The sequence below is a fragment of the Empidonax traillii genome, unplaced genomic scaffold (assembly GCF_003031625.1).
Source record: "Empidonax traillii isolate 1590-97213 ecotype Southwest subspecies unplaced genomic scaffold, ASM303162v1 scaffold882:size376633, whole genome shotgun sequence".
In the NCBI taxonomy this organism is placed as follows: Eukaryota; Metazoa; Chordata; class Aves; order Passeriformes; family Tyrannidae; genus Empidonax; species Empidonax traillii.
In genome coordinates, this window is record NW_020956075.1 from 67,734 (window position 1) to 88,481 (window position 20,748).

The following is a 20,748-nucleotide window of genomic DNA, read 5'->3' on the forward strand; positions in this document are numbered from 1 at the left end:
ATATGACATGAAAGCAGAATTAGGCTGTGGGTCTTCTAGGAATGTTCTTTTGATGTCCATAAAAATAGTGGGAAAAGAGGAAGCTAAGATTTCTTTCTGTTAGAAGTAGAAATACATGCAAAATATAGTCATGTGGTAGTCAAAATACCACAAGCTGTAAACTTTCTAGGATCCTTTGAAAATCCTAGTTCTGAAAAACCCTTATCTCTTAAACCAGGCTTTTCAACATCCCTCAAGTCGAGCATCTGAAGTCACAGAGCTCAAAATTGCCCGGCAGCCAAAAAAATGTGTTGTGAGGATTGTCAGCTTTGAGTGTTGCTGTGGGTTACACTTGTTTTGAAGTTGCACAGGGGAGTCTCCTGCCTTGTCCCTTAGGTGAAGTACATCTGCTCAGCTGTGGGGTGTCGCCGGTGGGACGACGATGAGACGGAGCAGGAGGAGACGCTCCTGTTACACCGAACCCAGAAAACAGTCCGTGCTGTTGGACCCCGCAGCGGCAATGAAAAGTGAGTTCAGAGACAACCCCACAGACACAGTCCTTGATACGTAATGTTTTAAGGATTTGACCTTCTTTTTACTCTCATCAGTTTAGGAATTGCACGGGGAGTTCAGGTTGTTAAGCAAAGGAACGCACTGGGCTGTTGGAGAGGATCGAACCCTTTTGCTCTTCAGTGCTTTCAAAAATGTCTTGGGCTTCAGTTTTAGGGTTAGACAGAAAAGATATGAGTCAAATGACAGTTACTTCCCTTGTCCTTGCAGACAGTTTATGACTGTTCTGCTGCACAAGGCAAATGTCACAAATGTTAGTTCTAACTGTTGCTTTTTGTACAAGAAGAGGCAGTTTAAAAGTCTTCCTATGACCTACTGATTCACTTTTAAGTTCTTCACGTACTCATGGTAACTGTCTCTGGTGGGTTTTTTATACTTGATGTCTTTAGCTTTCATTTTAAGTTGATATTTTAAATCATTCTTAAATCTGTGTTGATCATTTCATAATGTAGGTGGTCTGGTTTTTACAAGCTGTAGAAACTGGTTCCATCTGTGATTTTCCTAATGTTGTCACGTTGACGTTTTAGTACATTAAGATTTTTATAAAGATACAGACATGTATTCTGCTAAAAAAGCCCACCAAAACCCATTTGATAAAGTACAGATTTAGAAGGCTGGTTGCTGTTCATAGATACAGTAACTGCCCAGCAATTTAATGGAGAACTCATCATTCCCTGTTCCCCTGCTCCCTCTTCTGTTTGCAATAGGATTTGCATTTGTAGTGCATCAGGGATGACCTAATGAGAACTCCGATAGATTAACAGATCAGATGTCTGAGAAGATAAATCTTAGGTTCTGTGATTCTTGGAGACTGATATAAGCAGGGAGAGGTGTGTCAAAACTATGATATTGCATCGTGTGCACTAGAATTCTTCTGTCTTTATGGTCAGAAACAGAGGTGCCTTTCCTGGTGACATGGAATGAATGGGATAGATCTGGGGGTTTAACTCAGAGAAAGAAACATGTATGTAAAGTATGCCAAACGTTTACCATAGGGATGTAAATTCTTTAAGGAGACAGTTTAGGCTGCTGGTGGTTGCCAGACTGATAAGAAACTCTGGATATCCAAACATACTGTTCAAGAAATATTTACCCCTTTGCGCTGTTTAAGACACAGACTTGCCATCCTTTCCCATCTGTATCTTTGTTGGTTTGCAAGAATTGGAGAGCTTTTTGCTGTGCAATAAAACTCTGTGTTCTCTATACATTTCATTATGTAGTTGTCTTTTTTGAGTGTTAACCTATGGGACACGAGTGGTCCTGATTTCATGAAGCATCTGCCAAGGGATCTGTGTTAGGTTGTATGTGGGATTAAACAAAAAAAGCATTGTCCCTTCCTCAGTTAGAAAAATCTCACATTTCCAGTTAAATCCATTCAATTAGTGAAGAGAAGTATGTCTTATGTAGGATGCTGCTTCCTAAAAGATTTGTACTTGTTGCTTTCATCAGCTCCTCAATGTTTTCCTACTAAGCAGAGTCAGCTGTTCTATTTGATGATTTTAATTGCCCTCTCCTTATACTAAACCTTCAATGGCACTGGCCCTACTTCACCAGCTGTTTTCTCAGCTCACCCATCATGTTAGGCAAGATTTCTCAGCTTATTTGGTTTATGCTCTGGATTAGCACTCCCCTCCTAGTACAGCTCTGTTCATCTGGCAGTCTGAGGGTTTACTGTGAAAATATAGGCCAAATATAAGTAATTCAATTTAAGAATCTTCTGGACAGAGAATTTGGGGCTTCCTTGGAATATACAAGTTGCTCCTACGAAGTTTTTCTCCTTTTCTTTAAGGTGGAATTTCAGTGTTGGTCACTTTGAGCTGCGCTATGTCCCAGATATTGAAACCAGAGCAGGATACATCGAGAGCAATTTTAAATCAACCATGAACAAAGAAGAAACAAAAATCATTTCGGATGTGGAGGAGCAGGAAGCTATGATGAAAGACACAGTGATAAAGGTCTCGGTGGCTGACTGGAAGGTGATGGCTTTTAACAAGCGAGGAGGACATCTGGAATGGGAATACCAGGTAGGGGAAAAGACAGACTATTAAATATCACAAAAGCAGAAGTTTTGAAGATGTCTTTCATCTTGGGTTTCAGGCGCTGTCTTTGTAAAAGAGCACACATCTGCTTGGAATTTTTTAACTAAAGTTCTGACTTTGAGCTGCTGCATCTGTTACAAAAATTAAAACAAGGAATTTAGGCACATTGTTTAGCCTTATTCGTATATAATAGCTCATTAATACAACATTAATTTTCCAATTACCTCTCTCTCCTTCAGTTTTGCACTCCAATTGCTTCTGCATGGCTGCTTAAGGATGGCAAGGTAATTCCAATCAGTCTGTTTGATGACACAAGTTACACTGCAAATAATGAGGTACTGGAAGATGAAGAAGATCTTGTGGAAGCTGCCAGAGGGGCCACAGAATCCAGTGTCTATTTGGGTGAGACACCAATTGCAGCATTATCTGTAGTAAATGTTATTCATTTCTCTGTTGAGATTGTAGTAAAGCAGATCTTTTTGTACTGGTAGATTTCAAAACTATAAATATTTTCCATGAAGAAAATTCAGGTAAGATTTTACAGGACTAGGTTTCCATCCAGCTGTCAGAGTTCATTGGATGTGGCTTGTGACAGTTTGAAATAAAGGCCCCAGGTCCTCCTTCTCAGCTGTCTCTGGGAGGTAAATGTGCTTTGGTTTTCTAAGACTTGGTTTGTCTTTGCCTTTTTCTCCAAATCTTTACACCTTGTGGCTTTCCTGTTAGTGGTGAGAATAACAAATAAAGAATAACACTAGGAAGAAGCCAGATAGTTCCAGCCTGTAGCACCAGCTCTCCAGCAGTGAAAATGAGGTGTGCTGACCTCTTCGTTTTCTAGAAAAGGGGAAACATATTACTTGATTTCATCCAGCCTAGCAATCAGAGTCAGTATCTCTGGTTCTCAGAATACAAAGAAATATTTTCAAAAATGGCTTTAACCACATTTTACTGGGCAGTTTTATTCTGAGGATGAAGAGAAACGAATCTAAAGACTGATACACTCTCTGATTTATTACTTAGGTATGTTCAGGGGCCAGCTGTATCTTCAGTCATCAGTCAGAATTTCTGAGAAATTCCCAACCAACCCAAAGGCTCTGGAATCCAGGAACGATAACGCAATTATTCCTCTTCCCAAAATCAAATGGAAACCTTTAATCCGTAAGTAACAATTTGGAGTTTCATTTATTGTCTTATCTTGATAAAAAACAGGATGTCTTTCTGATTTCCAATACGGTCCAAACTAGTCTAATATTTCCAGCTGCAAAGCAGTTCAGGAACTACTTCTGTGCTTTATTAAGTGTTTAATTTTTTTCTAATTAAATGTTTAATGTCTGCTTTCTTTTACTATGGATTTGACAGGGTCTTTTTTAATAATGAAGTGTTGGGTCTTCTAAATTGAATTTTTCAACAAAACGAGGAAGAAGCCTTTCACAGTGATGTGAATAGGAGTGAATTGACTTTTCCAAAACTAGTATTTTAGCAAGGGGGGAAGATGTTAAGTAACTGTAACCTTAAAATATCCCTATTAATGTTTCCTTGCATGAAATTTGCTTCTCATGGTCTGGTCCAAGAGGGATTTTCTAAGATTAGGTAGTTGGAGTTCTCATTAAATTAATACAAGAACAGAACTTTTAGCACAGTTCAGCTCAGAAAATTGTGTCTTTTCTGCTTAGATTCTCCTTCCAGGACTCCAGTGTTGGTGGGCTCTGATGAGTTTGATAAGTGCCTCAGCAATGACAAGTATTCTCATGAGGAGTACAGTAATGGAGCACTGTCAGTTCTGCAGTATCCTTATGGTAGGTGAAGTTCCAAATTTTAAGTCTTTCAAACAGCCAGGTTTACCCATTTATTGTCTGTGTAATTTGACAGATGACCATTTGCTTGATCTTAAATACATGTATATTTTTTTAACATTTAATGAACTAGGAAATCATTGCCCAAATTAGGATTTCCAGGTTGTGGTGTATGTACCAGCTAGCGCCACACAGAGCACTTCAGGGTGCCTGGAATTGCTACTGCAGAGCTGTTGTGTGCGCTGCCATTGCCACTGATAGTTGGTCCAAGTGGGAAAAGCTTGGGAATTACATTATTCAGAATTTGTTAACAGTGCTGCCACCACAGCCTGGTGGTGGAAAGTTTTCCATATGAAAGATATGCTGGCTTAAAGCTGTCAGTGGTCAGGTTTGCCTTCTGAAGAGGCAAACTTTGATGGGTGACCTAGTTGCTGTCCACCACCTGGATTTACTGAATTTACTCATGTGCCATTTAAAATCATCCAAACAAAAATAACCCTGTGTCTGTGTAGGAAACCTTATTAATGAGAGGCCAAAATTGTTTTGTAGTTACCTGCAAGTAGATCTGGTCTCTTTGTGTCTTTCCTATGCAGATAATGGTTATTACTTACCCTACTACAAGAGAGAGAGAAACAAACGGAGCAACCAGATCACCGTTCGATTTTTTGATGATACGAATTACAAGAACATTCGCAAAAAAGATCCTGTTCTCCTGCTCCACTGGTGGAAGGAAATTGTTGGCACCATTATATTTTGCATCGTGGCCACAACTTTCATCGTACGCAAACTTTTCCATCCCCATCCGTACAGCAGAGTAAGTTATTTTTTTTCCTGAGTTCTAAAAGGTTATTATTTTAGCTACTTCTTTCAGTTTTGAGTGTGCAGTGAGTAATATTAATAAGTTAATAACTAATGAGATAAAAAAAAAAGGCTAAATTTATTGTTTAATCTGTATGTGAAGGCTGCCAGCTGCCACAGTTTTCTTAACTGTAGATTAGACTTAACTTAGCAAGTAGATTAGACTGCTTCAACATCTTGGGAAATATTTATTTAATGCTGCATCTGGGGTACAGACTAGTCTCAGGTACTTAAGGAGTTGATTTTGGTTTGTTTGTTTGTTTTGTTCTTGTCTTGGAAACCCTGGTTAGCTGCGGAAGGAATCTGAAACACAGTGTCAGACTGACTGCAAGTATGAGCCCACCTGTGGAGACGTTAAAGAAAACAGCTGGAGTGATGTCAAGAACTCTGGCTACGTGTCAAGGTGAGCTCTGTCCAACACAACACGAACAGGGTGTTGTCAGTGTCACAGCTAATGCTGTCTGGAGATAAAAGAGTAGTTGTTCACTTGATCTTACCTAAGTACTCCCAGTCCTCTGACTTTGTAGGGTGATCAGCAACCGACACAAAGAACTCTGTGACCCCATTACTGACAGGACATTGCAGTTATGATGAGTCTGAGCAATTCCAGAGAGTCAAGAGGAGGTTACATGTCATCAGGAAGGTTGCTGTCATATTTCTTGCTGATATGCAAAATGGGAGATTGATTCTTGAAGGTCTTTATCAGTGTCTACTCCCTCTGTTTCTGTATTTATGGTTTAAGGCAGAGAAAGGCAATTGCAGGTGGAAACAGATACATTTTATATACTCTGCACAATAAACAGTCTATACATGAAATAAAACCTTCGTTGCTGTTACAAAGGAGTTGGTTAAGACAGAAGGATTAATAGGGGCGTGTCACGATACTCTGGAGCAAATGTGACCATTTCCTGTACATTTGCATTAAAAGCAAAAACTGGAGTATTTAAAATGAGGAGGAAAAAAATAAGAAAGGTTTAAGGACAGTGATGTTTTGGAAAGGATATTTAGAAGGACTAGTTGCAGAAATACTTATTTAGGGTAGGGTTAAAGGCAAATCATGATTGAGAAAATTCTTAGCTGTCGCCGCCTAGTTTGATGTTGAAACTTAGGTTACATCCTCGTAGTCCATGATCCAGTAAGTGTGCAACCTGATATTCTGAAAAACCTCTTCAGTTGGTCCAGTGCATGCAGAATGGATCCTGCTGGGCTGGGATAGACACTGGGTAAAGGCACAAGCAGCAATTGTCCAGTTCATAAGTAGAGAACCATCTGACAGCTTCAGTGGGCGAGCAGGGAAAAAACAAGAAATGCTTCAAGTCATTCAGCGTGTTTTGCCCGCACAGAACTACTTCAGTCATAGTCATAAATGACTTTATTTTTCTATCTATACTAATGCACTTCTCTCCTCTACCCTCCCTCCATTCTTCTGTCCCCTCCTCACACTCTGCTGCTCACAGGTATCTGACAGATTTTGAACCAATTCAGTGTCTGGGTCGTGGAGGTTTTGGAGTGGTTTTTGAAGCCAGAAATAAAGTGGATGACTGCAACTATGCTATCAAAAGGATCCGTTTGCCCAACAGGTAATTAATGGGTTTGTTGAGACACAGAAGTAATGAATGAGTGGTGGAGTCCTGTCCTACCCTGAACCATCTGCTCCTGAGCTGAATTCCCAGATATTTCACTGGGATGAATGACATACTTTTTTAATGGGGGGCTGACTTAGTTTTGGCATCAAGAATTCGGCATATGTAATCACAGCAGAAGGGTGACCTGCTTGGCTAAAATACTTGGATAGCAGGACCCTTGTGAGGATGCTGCAGCTCCATGGGAACTCCTGATATCCTTGATGAATAGAGCCTTTGCTAACAGGACCAGTTATTGTAGCACACTGTTAATTTGCTTCTCTCCTTCCTCTCCTTACCTTTCCTACTCCACCTTCTTTTCCTTTTCTCTCTCCCTTTACCAGCTTTTCTGCCTCTGTTTGTCCATCTTTTTCATTTTCTGGCCCCACAACCCCTACCTTTTCTCTCAGTCATAGGTGGTCAAGCCATGCTGCTGAATTACCCTACCCAGAGCTTGCAGCACTTCCTTTTAGTGGGAGATGGGAGACACTGCTTCTGGAAATCTCAAGTTAGAACAGCAAGAGGGAGGGGGTAAAGCTATGAAATCTAGAATTACTATTTTTTTTTGTAATGTGTTAAAATAAGCGTGACTATTTAAAATTTAAAAGTTCTGTTCAGAAATTTAAGGTAGCCTAAATTCTTCTTTTCCAAGCATATTCAAACCCATTTAATAAACCCATCAGACTTCATTTGATTCAGTTAGTCTTATGAAGAGAGATAAAAGACTTCACAGTGAGACAGAAGGCTGCCTGCTTTCCTGTCCACAGCACAGAGATAGTCCTTATGCAGTCTCCTTACATTATTTCAATTAAAACCAAATCCTAGGGTATTGCTGTCTGTCTTTTGTGTCAGTGTCTTCTATATCCCTGTAGAATATTGCTGTGATTTTTTTTTTCTTTCCCTGAGAACAGTTGAGAGGTAGATGAACCTTTTCTTCTCAGTGTTTGCTGCCTGTAATTATGTGAAAAGGGATGACTAAATATTTAGCCACTGTGAGCACATACTGCTCCTCCACACTTCTAACCTAAAGAAGATACTCTGGGGAATTTCAAACATACTTGTCTTTTGATGTGAAAAGCAATGCTGCTGGCCTGGTTTGTGCTGGGGCAGCTTTTATTAAATCCTGTGCAGAAATGTTCATGCTGTGCTGTTGCTTTTCATGACCGTGTCTCTCTCGTTGTTGTCCTCACCCCAAATCGCAGGGAGCTGGCTCGGGAAAAGGTGATGAGGGAAGTCAAGGCATTGGCTAAACTGGAACATCCAGGGATTGTCCGGTATTTCAACGCGTGGCTGGAAGCTCCACCCGAGAGATGGCAGGAAAAGATGGATGAGCAGTGGTTAAAAGATGAAAGGTAACTCAAGGGGGTTTCTCTCGTAACAATTAAATTTGAGGTTGTGCATCAGCAGAACTGGAGAAGTGGTAGAGGATCCAGGAAGATTGAGAGACTGCGTAGGGAAGAGTTATTAACTTGGCCTGTTAACTGTTTAGTTGAATAAGGGACAAATATATTACCCTTCTGCATAGAGTCTCTCTCTTTTTTGCTCCTCTTTTGTGTCAGGGTCCTTCTTTCAGCTTAGGAAACATCATGTAGTTCTTAATTTAACTTATGTAATTGAATCTTTGGGTGACTGGATTTCTATTGCTTTCCTCCTCTTTGTTATCTTGGTTTAGATGGATCTGATTCAGTACTCCAAGGCTTCAGTGAATTTATTTTAGCAGAAATATGCAAGGGATAGTCAGAGTGACGATTTGTAAAGCTTGGTATAAGTAGGTTAAAACCAGAAAATTAGATATAGGAGTTTAGAGAGTGTAAGGAAAAAGTGGGTGTATGTTGGCATTTAAAGAATGAGGCCTAGTGCAAGACTACTGAGTGGTCTCATAATAACATCTTAACATGCCTCACAATTTTTAGAATACAGCAACCTTTATATTTCAGGCATCAAATTAACATTTCACAGCTGTAATTCTTCCAAGGCACTTTAAACAGTCATTGCAGTGCATGTTCCAAAGGACTGAATTTTTTTCAAGCTGAAGATAAGCCTGATTGCACATTGGGAATCCAGGCAGCAGAGCTTGCTAGATTTTCCTTTATCAACACTTTTGTCTCAGTGAGAAAACATTATCCTTGCTAAGGTGAACGGATGCTAAATCCTGGTTGTTAGTGATTCCCACATTTGGGTCGTCCCTCACCATTAATGGTATGACATGGGTCTCAAAGGTAGCAATTGTTAAAATCTTCTGAAAATGCATTTCTAGTGGAATGAGGGAACCTGCTACAATTTCTGCAGTATTGATCTCTCAGTTTTGCCTTCCAGCACTGACTGGCCACTCAGCTCTCCCAGCCCGATGGATGTCCCATCATTTAAGATCAGAACAGAGCCATTTTCAATGCAGGAACACATTGAAATTATTGCCACTTCATCAGAGGGGGTGAGGTCTGTGGGGATACCCTGTGGTCTGTCAGATTCATCTGGAAGCCACTTTTCTCCTCTGGAATTTTCTGAGACAGACAACAGGGACTTAGAGCACTCAGAAGATCCACTGTTAAACCTTCAGGACAGTGTCCTTACGGGCTGTGATGTAGAAGACAGCACTATCAACAGTAATGAGCTGGAAAATTCCTCCTTGGAAATACGTTCTTCAGCTGTTCCTGTTGTACAGCTGAAGGAAAGGACCTCCTCTTCCATTGTGTTTGAGGATTCTGGTTGTGGAAATGCTTCTAGTAAGGAAGATAAAGTGGATGTTTCACATGATGAGAGTCTTTATGCGGATAAAGGGAAAAGTAAAGAGGAATCTGATAAAAAGAAATCTGCTTCAGGAAGTCCCCTCTCAGTTTCTCCACCAAGGCCAACAAGTTTAAGCCTGGACCTTTCTAAAAATACTGCAGAAAAAGTCAAACCCACGTCTCCGAAGGTGTATCTTTACATCCAGATGCAGCTCTGCCGGAAAGAGAACCTCAAAGACTGGATGAGCAGAAGGTGCGAGATCGAGGAGAGGGAAAGGACAGAGTGTCTGCAGATATTTCTGCAGATAGCCGAGGCAGTTGACTTTCTACACAGCAAAGGATTAATGCACAGGGATCTCAAGGTTTGTATTCATAGGTTACTGTAGAAAATATGTTGGGTTTTTAATTTAGCTTTTCTTATTGCCACGGTCATCACTGGACGCCTGAACTTTGCACATTATGCTTGTAACGGTTATCTCAGTGGCTGTATCTGGTAGGCAAACATTTTCTGGTTAATACTGTGGGATTATCTCTGGAGCTATCTTAACTTGAATTACCCATGCCCAGGTATCTCACAGAAGTCTCTGGTGCTGTAAAATTCCTGGAACGTTTTACTGACTTAAATGGTGTCACAGAGTAACCGTGCCTCTGCTGCATTAGAGATTTGAGCATCAACAGTTCCAAATTTCACTGATCCTAAAGCAGCAGTGCCAGGTTGGTTAGTTCGGGGTCAAGTTCTGCTTTAAACTGGCAGATGATGAGTGTGTGAGTACAGGTAAAATTGGGAGTAATATGGCACTGGAGACAAATCCTGCTAAAATAACTGACTCTTAACAGTGACCTCAGCACGGGTGTTACAAAATCTGGGTTAATGTCTGTACAGTAAACCACCTCCAGAGGCGCAGTGCTCCAGAGGAAATAATCATTCATCATTGCTTATTGCAATTAAAGTCTTTCTTACAGCAAGGCTTCTTGTACCTGGCACAGATCAGTTGCATTTGTTTTATGGCATTTTTAATTCATGTTCTTTAGACAGGGTTGTTCAGTGCTGAACTGTGTGACAAAGCTATTTTGGATCCTGTTCTAGCATTTCAAGTGAAGCAGATAATTGGCAGTGTTAAGTTTGCAGCTGGAATCAATCTTAGACATCTCTTCCAACCTAAATAATTCTATGGTTCTGTGATTCTATTTTCTTTCTTTCTATAGCAGTGCAGTCTAAGAGGAGGGTGTTACTCTTGGTTAGAGAAAGTAAAATTTGAGTATTAGTGCTCTGGGATTGAAATGTAAACTGTCCTAGAGTTGAATTCTGAATCAATGGCGTCTATCACAATGCAGCTTTCTGAAGGATTCATAATATTCCTAATGCCCGATAGCATCCAGAAAGTTAGGACTGGGAAAAGTGGTTTTAACCTCTGATATTAAACATAACTTAAGTCAGGAGTAACTTGTTGCACCTTTTCTTTTATTCTACTCTATGATCCTCTCATGCTAGTGCCTAATTTTGCTGAAACTTAAAGTAGTGGATGTGTTACCAAATACCAGAATTCAATTAAAGAGCCCAGCTGAAGTTAATTTCGTTAGCACAAGCTCTGAGAAATGGATGATCCCTTTTGCCAAAGTGTAGAGGCAGTTCCTGTTTCTCTTTGCTTGTTGCAGGAGGCTTTAATACCCACCTTAGTGGAGTCATCACTGAAATCACTGTGGCGGCTGCTGTAGCTTCTCAGATGGTAATCATTTGGTATCAGTAGAAGCCAAAGGTAAAAATGCCATCTCAGATGTGGCAGTAAAAGGGGATTCAAATTCAATAATACCGAAAGGATATGTCAAAGTCTGAAGAACTCATTAACCCATCCAAGTATTTTCTTTTCCCATCAGCATTAGGCAATTATTACCTTGGACAAGTTATCTGAACAATCTTTAGTGCTTGAGAAACGGACCATAAAAGTAATTAAATCCCTGTACTAATATGTTGCTAGACATGTTAATTAATAACCTTTCTTAACAATACTGTCAGTTGTAGCTCCCTTCACTGGTATCACTGTTCAGTAAACCTTACGTAGAGCTTCACTTAGAACTTTATTAGTCCTAATCAGCAGGTGTGGAGGGTTTTGCTGGAACATCTTAAAAGTTCAATGCTGGCAGCAATTTGAACAAGAGATTTAATTTTGTTTACTTGGTATGACCAACTCGGAAACGCTCTCCCTGAATGAACAACTTCCTTCTTCAGGAAACTTTCTGTGCTTGTACAGATGTTATTCTTGGATCCCAGAGGTTGTCTGTTATGTGTTAATTTGCCCAAAAAAACACATCCAGTGTGTTTAATTATTTTCTATACTTTTTAGATGCCCCTTGGAACAGATCTCATTTAATTTTGTAATTTGTCCAAGAGATTGGTCATGCAACCCTGAGTTCATGCCAGCACTAACAAGTGAACAACCTGCAAAGCTGCTTTGGCCTTGCTACAGGCAGAGCTGAGTGGTAGCAGAGGCCAGTTCTTGCTCCCATTGGCACCAACAAGAACTGGGAGATCTGTGTGTAAATAAATTTGTATGTATGAATGTTGAAAGATCCAAGAAGACATTTTAAGTATTTAAATTAACAGTGCACATTAAGATGCATTAGCTAGGCTCCTGCTAATCAGAGATACTGGCATACAGGAATTTAGGTAGGCAAGTGAGTAGGTCACAGTTCAAATTCTTTTGAAGAAAATGGAGTACAGAAACAAAAGTCTGTCTGTCAAGTGAATTTAATGTTATTCCTAGGATAAGCTGTCGGTCATGCTTGGCAGCTCAAAAGAAATTATCACTTTCATAGAACTGCAAGAACCATCTTGGATACATTTTGCAGCATTAATTAAATTAAACAGAGTCTTCCAGATGTGTGAGCAGCTTATTCAAGTCTGTGAAAAGATGGGAGTTCTTACTCTGACTGAAAAATATGGAGAGAAATTTCTTTGTGCAGGTGGCAAGATAACTGAACTAGAGGGTGGTTATATTTGATATATTCTTCTGATGATTTAAATCAAAATTATGTGCATCTGCCTTGGACTTAGTCTTCCCAAATGAGATCTTGATGGTTTATTTTTGCTGGTACTTTGCAATAGCAGAAAGTCCCTTCTCCTTAAATTGTAGGAACTAAATGCCATCCTAATCAGAGACAGTCTGTGTCCAACCAGAGTACAGAAATAAAACTTTCTTCTTAAGAGAGTTTTTCCTCCATGAAGCGAGACAGATCTTGTTGACCTCTTCTGTGTTTGTTGGAGGAGGAGAATGGGGATCAAGGCAGTGGGATACAAACCCCTAGTGGAGACCTCTGATCCTTGAGCATTAAGATTCTCATGGAAAGGTTTTTGGCATCACGGCTGTGCAGTCAGAGGGTGGGTTCTGTGTAAATGCTTCAGCAAGAGCCTGGAGATCCTATGGGCTTACAGGGCACACAGCTTTTGTGCCCTAAGTGTGCTGTGACTCTGAAGGGCTTGACATTGATTACAGGGAAACGTAGGGGAGATAAGACCTGGCTCAGAAGGCAGTTTCAGGGGCAGGATGTGGGCACTGTGGAGCTGTTTCTGCAGTGCTTATCTCAGAGCTGTCCGTTGCTTAAAAAAAAAAAAAAAAAAAAACAAGAAGCCTTTTTTCTTTGTAATTTCTCTTTTGCACACAGTGGGTTTGTCTTTAACTGAGGAAGTCAGATGGACTTTGAAATAGGTCCGTTTTGTACTCCTTTAATCTTGTGGAAGAATATTGCCCTCTCCCTGCCTGCCTCCTCCTGCTCCAGCCTTTGTGTCAGCAAAGCATGGACTATGTTCTCCCAGTTGTGAGGGTCCAGGAGCTCTGGAGAGGACCTTACCCAGCACCACCTGCCTCTTCACCACACCTTGGCCCTTTCCCTGTACGTTATCCTGCTGCTTCCTCCCCTCCTTGCAGAATCAATCTCTTCTTTCCTCAAAACTCTCTGTTCGTCCGTATTTGTAACAGAGGCTGAGTGGTTTTATTTCAAAGCAGCAATCATTCTTCTGGTGGGTGCTGTTCTATCAGCCAGGATGCAAATCTCAAGGAGACATCTCAGTTCTAGTCTCTTATCAGGTTTAACCAAGGATGGTGGTACGCAGCAAACAAGCTCAAGGAAAGTTTAAGCCAGATCATCACTCTTGCTGCTCTTGTGAATTGCAAAGTCCTTAAGCTTCTATCAAAGATAAACTTTCAATTCTGTTATGCTGACAGCTGTTCCCCAGTCAAACTGCACATTTACCCTGCAGCTGAAAAGCAGACCTTGTTCCCAGGCTCCCATTATCTGTAATTTAACGTTAGGATGACGTGCTGTGTGCTGGTTAATAATAAAGCGAACGAGTCTAGATTAGAATAAAACTTCAAGATTAGAATAAAAAAAGACCAGGAGTCAGAACTGCAGCATCTGGTGTGAATGTGCCATGTGATGGGGAGCTGGATAACTTATCTCTGCTGTCCCCAGCAGCTGCTGAGTCTTGTGTGTGTTCCTCAGCAGACCTGTGTGGTGCTGGTAGACCTCTGCTGAATGGCAAGAAATGAGCAGTTTGAGTTTCAGAAAGGGACAGTGTTTAATGCAGGAGTCATTCCTGTTTCCTGAGTAGCTGCAGTTCTTAGCTGTTACACTTCAGCAGTTTAATGAGTGTTTTTAACCCTGACAGAATGGCTTCTGAATTAGAACCGAGTGTTGTAATGACTGAAACAGAGACACTTGTTTATCACTTATTTTTTCCTTTCACCTCTTTGTTTTCTCAGCCTTCCAATATATTTTTCACAATGGATGACATAGTAAAGGTTGGGGATTTTGGACTGGTAACTGCTATGGACCAAGATGAGGAGGAGGAATCGGTACTGACCCCAATGCCAGCTTATGCCAGGCACACAGGACAAGTAGGGACCAAACTCTACATGAGCCCGGAACAGGTTTGTGCTCTCTGCTTTAAAGCTGTTATCTGGCAGTGCCTGGAAGAGCCCTGAATTCCTGGGAGCTCAAAGATCAGGCACTCCTAGTAAATTGTTGCAGTCGAGTTTTGAGCTAAATTGAATTCCGAACCCAAAATTTTAATACAATGTTTGTTATAGAAAAAAAGTGGCTAATGATTCCAACTTAATGTATTCATTTTTGTTGCTTTGAATGCTGAACACGAATAACTGTGTAATGTTCCAGTTAGCTGAGGAAAGACACACTCTGATGCCGAAGTTTAAGGTGAAACGTTGGCTTTGCAGTTGGGTGTGCACAGAGGAGCTGGGGATCAGGTCAGGATCTCGGTCCCTGATGCTCATTGCTAAGTTTGCCAACATGCCTGTGCTGTAGCTTTCAGCCCTGCACGGGGCTGATCCCTTCCACAGGTGGCCTTGAAAGGGTCTTGTTTACTTGGTACATAATTACATGCAGCGAGCAGCTTGATTGCCCTAACCCTGATCTTGCCTTTTCAGATCTATGGGAACACCTACTCGCACAAAGTGGATATCTTTTCTCTGGGACTGATTCTCTTTGAGCTGCTTTACCCTTTCAGCACACAGATGGAGAGGGTCAAGGTACTCATGGGGTTGGGTTATCCTCAGCTGGAGCATTTGTTTAAAGTAGCTATTCACTTGGTGAAACACTGGCAAGAGGTTCCTGTCAGTTTTGAGAAAGCCTTGCAATTAGCAGCACAACTTCTTTATCAGCCTCGTACAGACCCCCTGAATCACTGGAAATAAATTGCAGTCTTCCTAATGTGTGCAGTTGAATGGAGGCTTTAATTTCTTTACAAAGCTCCTCTGTTGTCAAGCCAAGTAAGAGAAACTATTGAACTAGAATATCCAAGAACTCAAGCAACAAATACAGCTTGTGACTTTAGGCCTACCGGCTTGGTTTTCATTTGAGAACTGGAACCATGCAGTGCATTTTTATTATTTCTGCCTTCGTCTGTATCTGCACTGCTTTTTCACCCAAAGCACTTGGTGAAAAATTGCTGTTCCTTCTCCTGTAGTGAGTCTTAGCTGTGAGTCTCACTCAGCTTCAGGCACAATCTTCCCCTAACTGATGACTTTCACGAAATCAAATGTGAATTTGGGATGTTTGGTGGTGCGTTACAGCTCTTGCTTCCCGTTAAAATGAGATCCGTCTTCCTCAGGAACAAGTTCACAGAGAACAAGGGCGACAGAAAGGCTTTTCCTCTTGTACATGGTGACCAGTGACCTGTGCAGGAAAGAAAGAGTCATTATAATTTGTATTCATCGTTTATATGTGCTTGAGGGGGTTACATTCTCATGTAAGGTTGGAGTGGGTTTAGCAGAGAGGTAAGAAACAACAGCCTGACCAAGTGCTTTACCCACTGCAGTCTCTTGCTTAAAATTTAAACCTCTTCCACTGAAACCACTTTAAATTTCCCCAAATCAGTTTTAGTAAAAAGAAGATTCCCAATAAAGAGCCATCTGGATTCTTTCTCTCTCTCACACAGCAGAGACTACGAGCTTTGTCCTTCCAGTTAGGAAATAATTAGAGTTAAATTTAAATTGCATCTAATTCCAGTGTTTTACTTCAAAAAAGGGTTAAAAGAGTGCCCTGACCTCCTATGATTCTCACTGTCATCCTGTTCCTTTTGCTAAAATCCAAAAGGAACCGTCAACTCCCTTCACTGCCAAGTTCTGGAGCTTGGCTACTTCAGTAGTTATTTCTGAGTTGTTCCACTGAGGTTTTCATTGGCATCAGCCAAGCATTAGCACTGCTTGCTGAAGCAAAACATGCTCTGCCTGACCAAGTAACCCAGCAAATTCTAGGAATCCGTGACAACTGGCTGGAAAAATCCCCAGAGGTAGAGCGTGAGACCTGCCTCTGTCTCAAGCTGTTAGCAGTTAGTCTGTGGCAGTGCAATTTATTTCCAAATTAGATGTTTTGAAATAGGTCACTAATTGCAGGCTGAGTTTGCAGATAAGGAAAGAAAGTTTTTTGAAGCATTTTAATGTCATAAAACTCAGTTCTCTTCAACAGGAGTATGACTGTTGCCCATCACTATTAACTGGTCAGTTTATGCTTTCAGTGGAGTAACAGTGAATTGAATTTTGGTTTAACTTTGGAATTTTTATATTTTGTGCTCAAACATTCGAAAAAGGAGATACCCTTCCTAAAAGAAATGAAGTGCTAAATATTGTGCTTCTGGCTGAACACGGTAAAAATACTGTCACTAGATGGAGCCAGTGGCCTTGGTATGGAAGAAACTCAGAAATATCCATCACAACTGCTGATAAATCTGCTCATTCCTCCATAAATGTTAAATAAAGACTAGTGCTTACGTTGTTAAGACAGAGACAGTCATTTCACATGTCTTAAACCAGTGGAGACCGTCTTGGGGGTTATGGGTGGTGCACAGAGTTGTTGACTTTGTTGAGCTGAAGTGAGAAAGTACAAGTTTGTGTATCTGAATGATTTAAAACTGCAGAGATCACAATTCTTGTAACTCCTGTTGCAGGCTGTATACACAGAGAAGCAGCAACTTGTCTGTTTAAGTATGTTGTGATTTTTAACCACTAAAGCAAGACTTTTTTAAAAGAAATTTTTATTCCATGAGGCTGATTTGTTTGCATATTTTTGAAAAATAGAGTAATATTAATTACTGAAGAATGCTATTTTGGAAAAGTTATATGTTGTTCTCCCTATTTTTGCAGACCTTAAGTGATGTTAGAAATTTGAAGTTTCCACCCCTGTTCACTGAGAAATATGCACAAGAGGTAAGTACATCTGATGCTAATAATGATACCTTTTTCTTTAATCATTGTAGCTTTTTGTCTTTGTTTTCCAATTGCTTTGCAGGTAAAAATGGAGTAAAAAACCCCATATTAGTGTTATTAAGATGCATTTCTCTATCCCTGTACTTTTCTACATGTCAAAGCTATGACATTCCAGTAAGGTGGATGACGATACTTTTGCCACACAGTTTACCTCCAATAACTATACAGTATTGCCTGACTTCCCTTTGTCACTTGCAGTCATTCATTTCACATACTTCATGGTATGATTCCTTGCAATAAATCCGTATTCCCAAGGAGAAAGTGCAGAGTTCCAGACAAACTGAGGGGAGACTGTAGGGTAGCACCCATGGCTGGATGGGATCTCCCTCCAGGAACTGGATCTCCCCATTGGGAAAACATATGAGCAAATTGTGCTGTGTTCTTATTAGTCAGGTCTGTAAAGTGATGTGGTTGCAGATAAAGAGGAGGTGATGCACAAAACCTCTCCAGTAAAAAGCTGAGGTGCTTTCAGGTGTTTGTGGTAGCTTCAGACCAGCAGCTGAATGAGACCAGCCTGTCCTGCTTTACAGCTGCAGGCTGCCTGGGAGAAGGTGATGTGCTCTGCTCAGCTGGAGCAGGACACTAATTCTAATCAAATTATCTTTATATTTACAGGAAAACCTCTGATTTGCTGTGAAACTGTGAATTACTGCATGATGACGCGCACTGATACATTTTAAACTATTTAATGCACTTCTAGCTGCTGAGCCACAGCACTAACACCCAAATTACTCAGAAAAAAACTGGAGGGATTTTATGCTTGTTCACAATTGAAGTCAGAACACTAATGAAGAAAAACTTTATGAATTGGTTCGTGTAAAACATGTTGTGTTTTCTTTCAGTACACCATGGTGAAGGACATGCTCTCTCCAAGTCCCACTGAAAGACCAGAGGCTGCAGCAATCATAGAAAATCCTGTCTTTGAAGACTTGGAGCTCCCACCCAAACCAGTGCTTAGGCAGAGGTCACGGACAATGAGTCTATCAGGAAATAAACATTCCAGACAACCAAGCAAATAACTATCCTCAGGATCACTTCTTCCACTCGGCAGGTTTTACAGGGATTGTTCAGCAGAAGGATCCTATGATGCAGAATGTTTATCTTGGAAACAGTTTACCTAAACTTTTTTTTTTTTTTTTTTTGCCACGTTTAGTGTATAAGACGTGTTGGACAGATTTTCCTTTACTTTGACAGCCAAGGAAAACCAGTAACCACACTTTCCACATTCCATTTTCCTTACCTTAACTCTCCGAGGCGGACGGGTCCAGCTACTGTGCTTACCAATGTTGTGCTCCATTATCAGTTTTTTGGGGGTTTCTTGGGGTTTTTTGAAGCTTGTAAATGTCAGCTTGCTGGGTAAGTGAGAGATCTGTAACATGTAAATAGAATTAAAATACTGTATTTTTATAGAGCAAATTACAGTCTCTAAGCCTAGTGAGTATCTATCTGGATCACTTGCTCTTTGGTGAAATGAAGATGATTTTGAAATGAACTATGACTCCATTTTTGTCCCTGGTGGGTAAACTGGGAATGTGCACTATTTTTAAAGCAAAAAAGTACCACAGTTGTACATATTGTCACTGTCCATAGCCAGTCATTAGAGGAAATCATTTCATACTTCTGCACTACTGTAGATCTTAGGGAATGCATCTTATACAGATGAAGCTGTAGAGAAGGAAAAGGAGCTTTTTGCCATTAAATGGGAGGTTTTATAGGCAGTGGTTGGAAGAGCCATAGTCAAAATTATGTACGAAAATGTTGTGATTCTGAAGATTTAAGCCTAATGAAGTCATACGTGTCGTATGTAATCTTGTAGATTTGTACTTTTTAAAAAAAAAAAAAAAAAAAAAAAATTATCCGGTAGGCATTTGTGTAATCTGCTAATTTAACTGCCTAATGCCAAGCTTTTATTTCTCACTGTAAATATGTTAATTTTTATTTATAAAATGCAGAATCAATCCATTTGGGTTGGTGGTGTACAGGATGCACTTGCTGTTAATTGTTGAGTGCATTGATTATTGTGACTTCTTTCAAGTCTAAATGATTTAATAAACTTTTTTTATTTATAAGACAAAATAGTAGTTGCTTCTGTGGGAAGCCCAGAGCTGTGCATGCTGCAGGTGGCAGCCCTGTGCAGTGGGAGCAGGATGGGCTCTGCATCCCTGTAACTCCCTGTGCTTTCCTGTCTCACACTGGCCACAGCGTGTGTGATGACGCAAAACCGAACGCGCTGCTTGGAAGTGAGATATGATCTGCAGAAAGAAGGGGACTGGGCTCCAAACTGAGGGGATTGTGAAGCCAATCTCTCACCTGTTAGAAGGAAGAAGGAGGGATAATTCTTATGCTGTTAAAACTGCTCTTAGGTTTCACAGACTTAAATTTGTTAAAGTTGTAGCCTCCGAAATCAGTTTCCTAAAAAGGTGTTGGATTCAAATCCTTTTGGGGATCACCGCACTGTGGTGTGATGCTGTGACCAGCAATTAAACCAGCTGACACTCTGCTGACACTCTGCAGCTTTGTGATAAGGCTAAAGTGAATTACAAAGATGGTCTCCCCTGTGCTCCTGGATAACTGTCCTAGATGTTGGCTTGTCCAGGTGAAGCAAGAGTGCTGCAGAGAGTATTTGGTCAGAAACAGAATTTAACTGCGTTTAGCTGGGTTAAAGCAGAAGACAGTTAAGTGTGTCCTCTTCCTTTGGATTTCCCAGTTTGCATCAGCTACAACTGCACAGTGAAATGGCCACATCTGAAACTTCTCTGGCTTCCCTGCCGGTTCAGTGACTACAGATGGAGCACAGGAGTGAGAAATAAGGTATTTTTAACTTGATGTAGGCAGCTGCCTATTCCAAGGGCCCTGCAGCGTTTCAGTACCAAAACTGGTCCATGTGTTCACACGAGGTGTGTCTGCATATTCTGGGGTGTTACACCTACCCTTAAAAGTGTGTACAAACCCTCCTCCTGTGTGGCCCATGCCCACAACAGCATCTGGCCACGCTCAGCTCCTCGCTACCTGGGTCGGTTGTTGCTGGAGTGTATTGTCCCTGTCTTTGCACCTCTTTGCCCCAGGGTTTGACTGAGAAAGCCTTCTCCCTGATCAGAGAGGTTTTCCTGTGAATGGTGTGTTCCTTCCTGCCAGCTGTTTTTGTGGAAGGACACCTGAACCAGGATAGCTGGGAGCCCACAGCCCTGCAGGAGGGGCTTTGACTGCGGCCCTGCTGCACTGTCCCAATCCCCTTCTTACAGAGGATGTTACCTATCCCTCAGCTGCTTTCCTCCCACAGCTCTTGGGGCTGGAACATCATTCCTTGTCCTGTTTTATCAAAATTAACAGGGTGGCAGCAGCAAGAATCCTGCCCTATCCACCCTTGTGCCCACTGGACTCAGATGCTG

General features: G+C 41.0%; 1 protein-coding gene across 1 annotated transcript in view; it reads left to right on the forward strand.

Moving 5' to 3' along the window:
• EIF2AK3 (eukaryotic translation initiation factor 2 alpha kinase 3) overlaps positions 1–19,430 on the forward strand; it is a 41,956-nt gene extending 22,526 nt beyond the window's left edge. The window contains exons 4-17 of the mRNA XM_027902497.1: positions 376–506; positions 2,339–2,573; positions 2,828–2,990; positions 3,606–3,743; positions 4,259–4,381; positions 4,972–5,192; positions 5,527–5,639; positions 6,694–6,816; positions 8,061–8,210; positions 9,175–9,946; positions 14,342–14,509; positions 15,023–15,124; positions 17,237–17,299; positions 18,202–19,430. Coding sequence (XP_027758298.1) covers positions 376–506; positions 2,339–2,573; positions 2,828–2,990; positions 3,606–3,743; positions 4,259–4,381; positions 4,972–5,192; positions 5,527–5,639; positions 6,694–6,816; positions 8,061–8,210; positions 9,175–9,946; positions 14,342–14,509; positions 15,023–15,124; positions 17,237–17,299; positions 18,202–18,378 — 2,679 coding nt within the window. The 3' untranslated portion in view covers positions 18,379–19,430. The remainder of the gene's footprint in view (positions 1–375; positions 507–2,338; positions 2,574–2,827; positions 2,991–3,605; positions 3,744–4,258; positions 4,382–4,971; positions 5,193–5,526; positions 5,640–6,693; positions 6,817–8,060; positions 8,211–9,174; positions 9,947–14,341; positions 14,510–15,022; positions 15,125–17,236; positions 17,300–18,201) is intronic.
• The last annotated feature ends 1,318 nt before the right edge of the window (positions 19,431–20,748 follow it).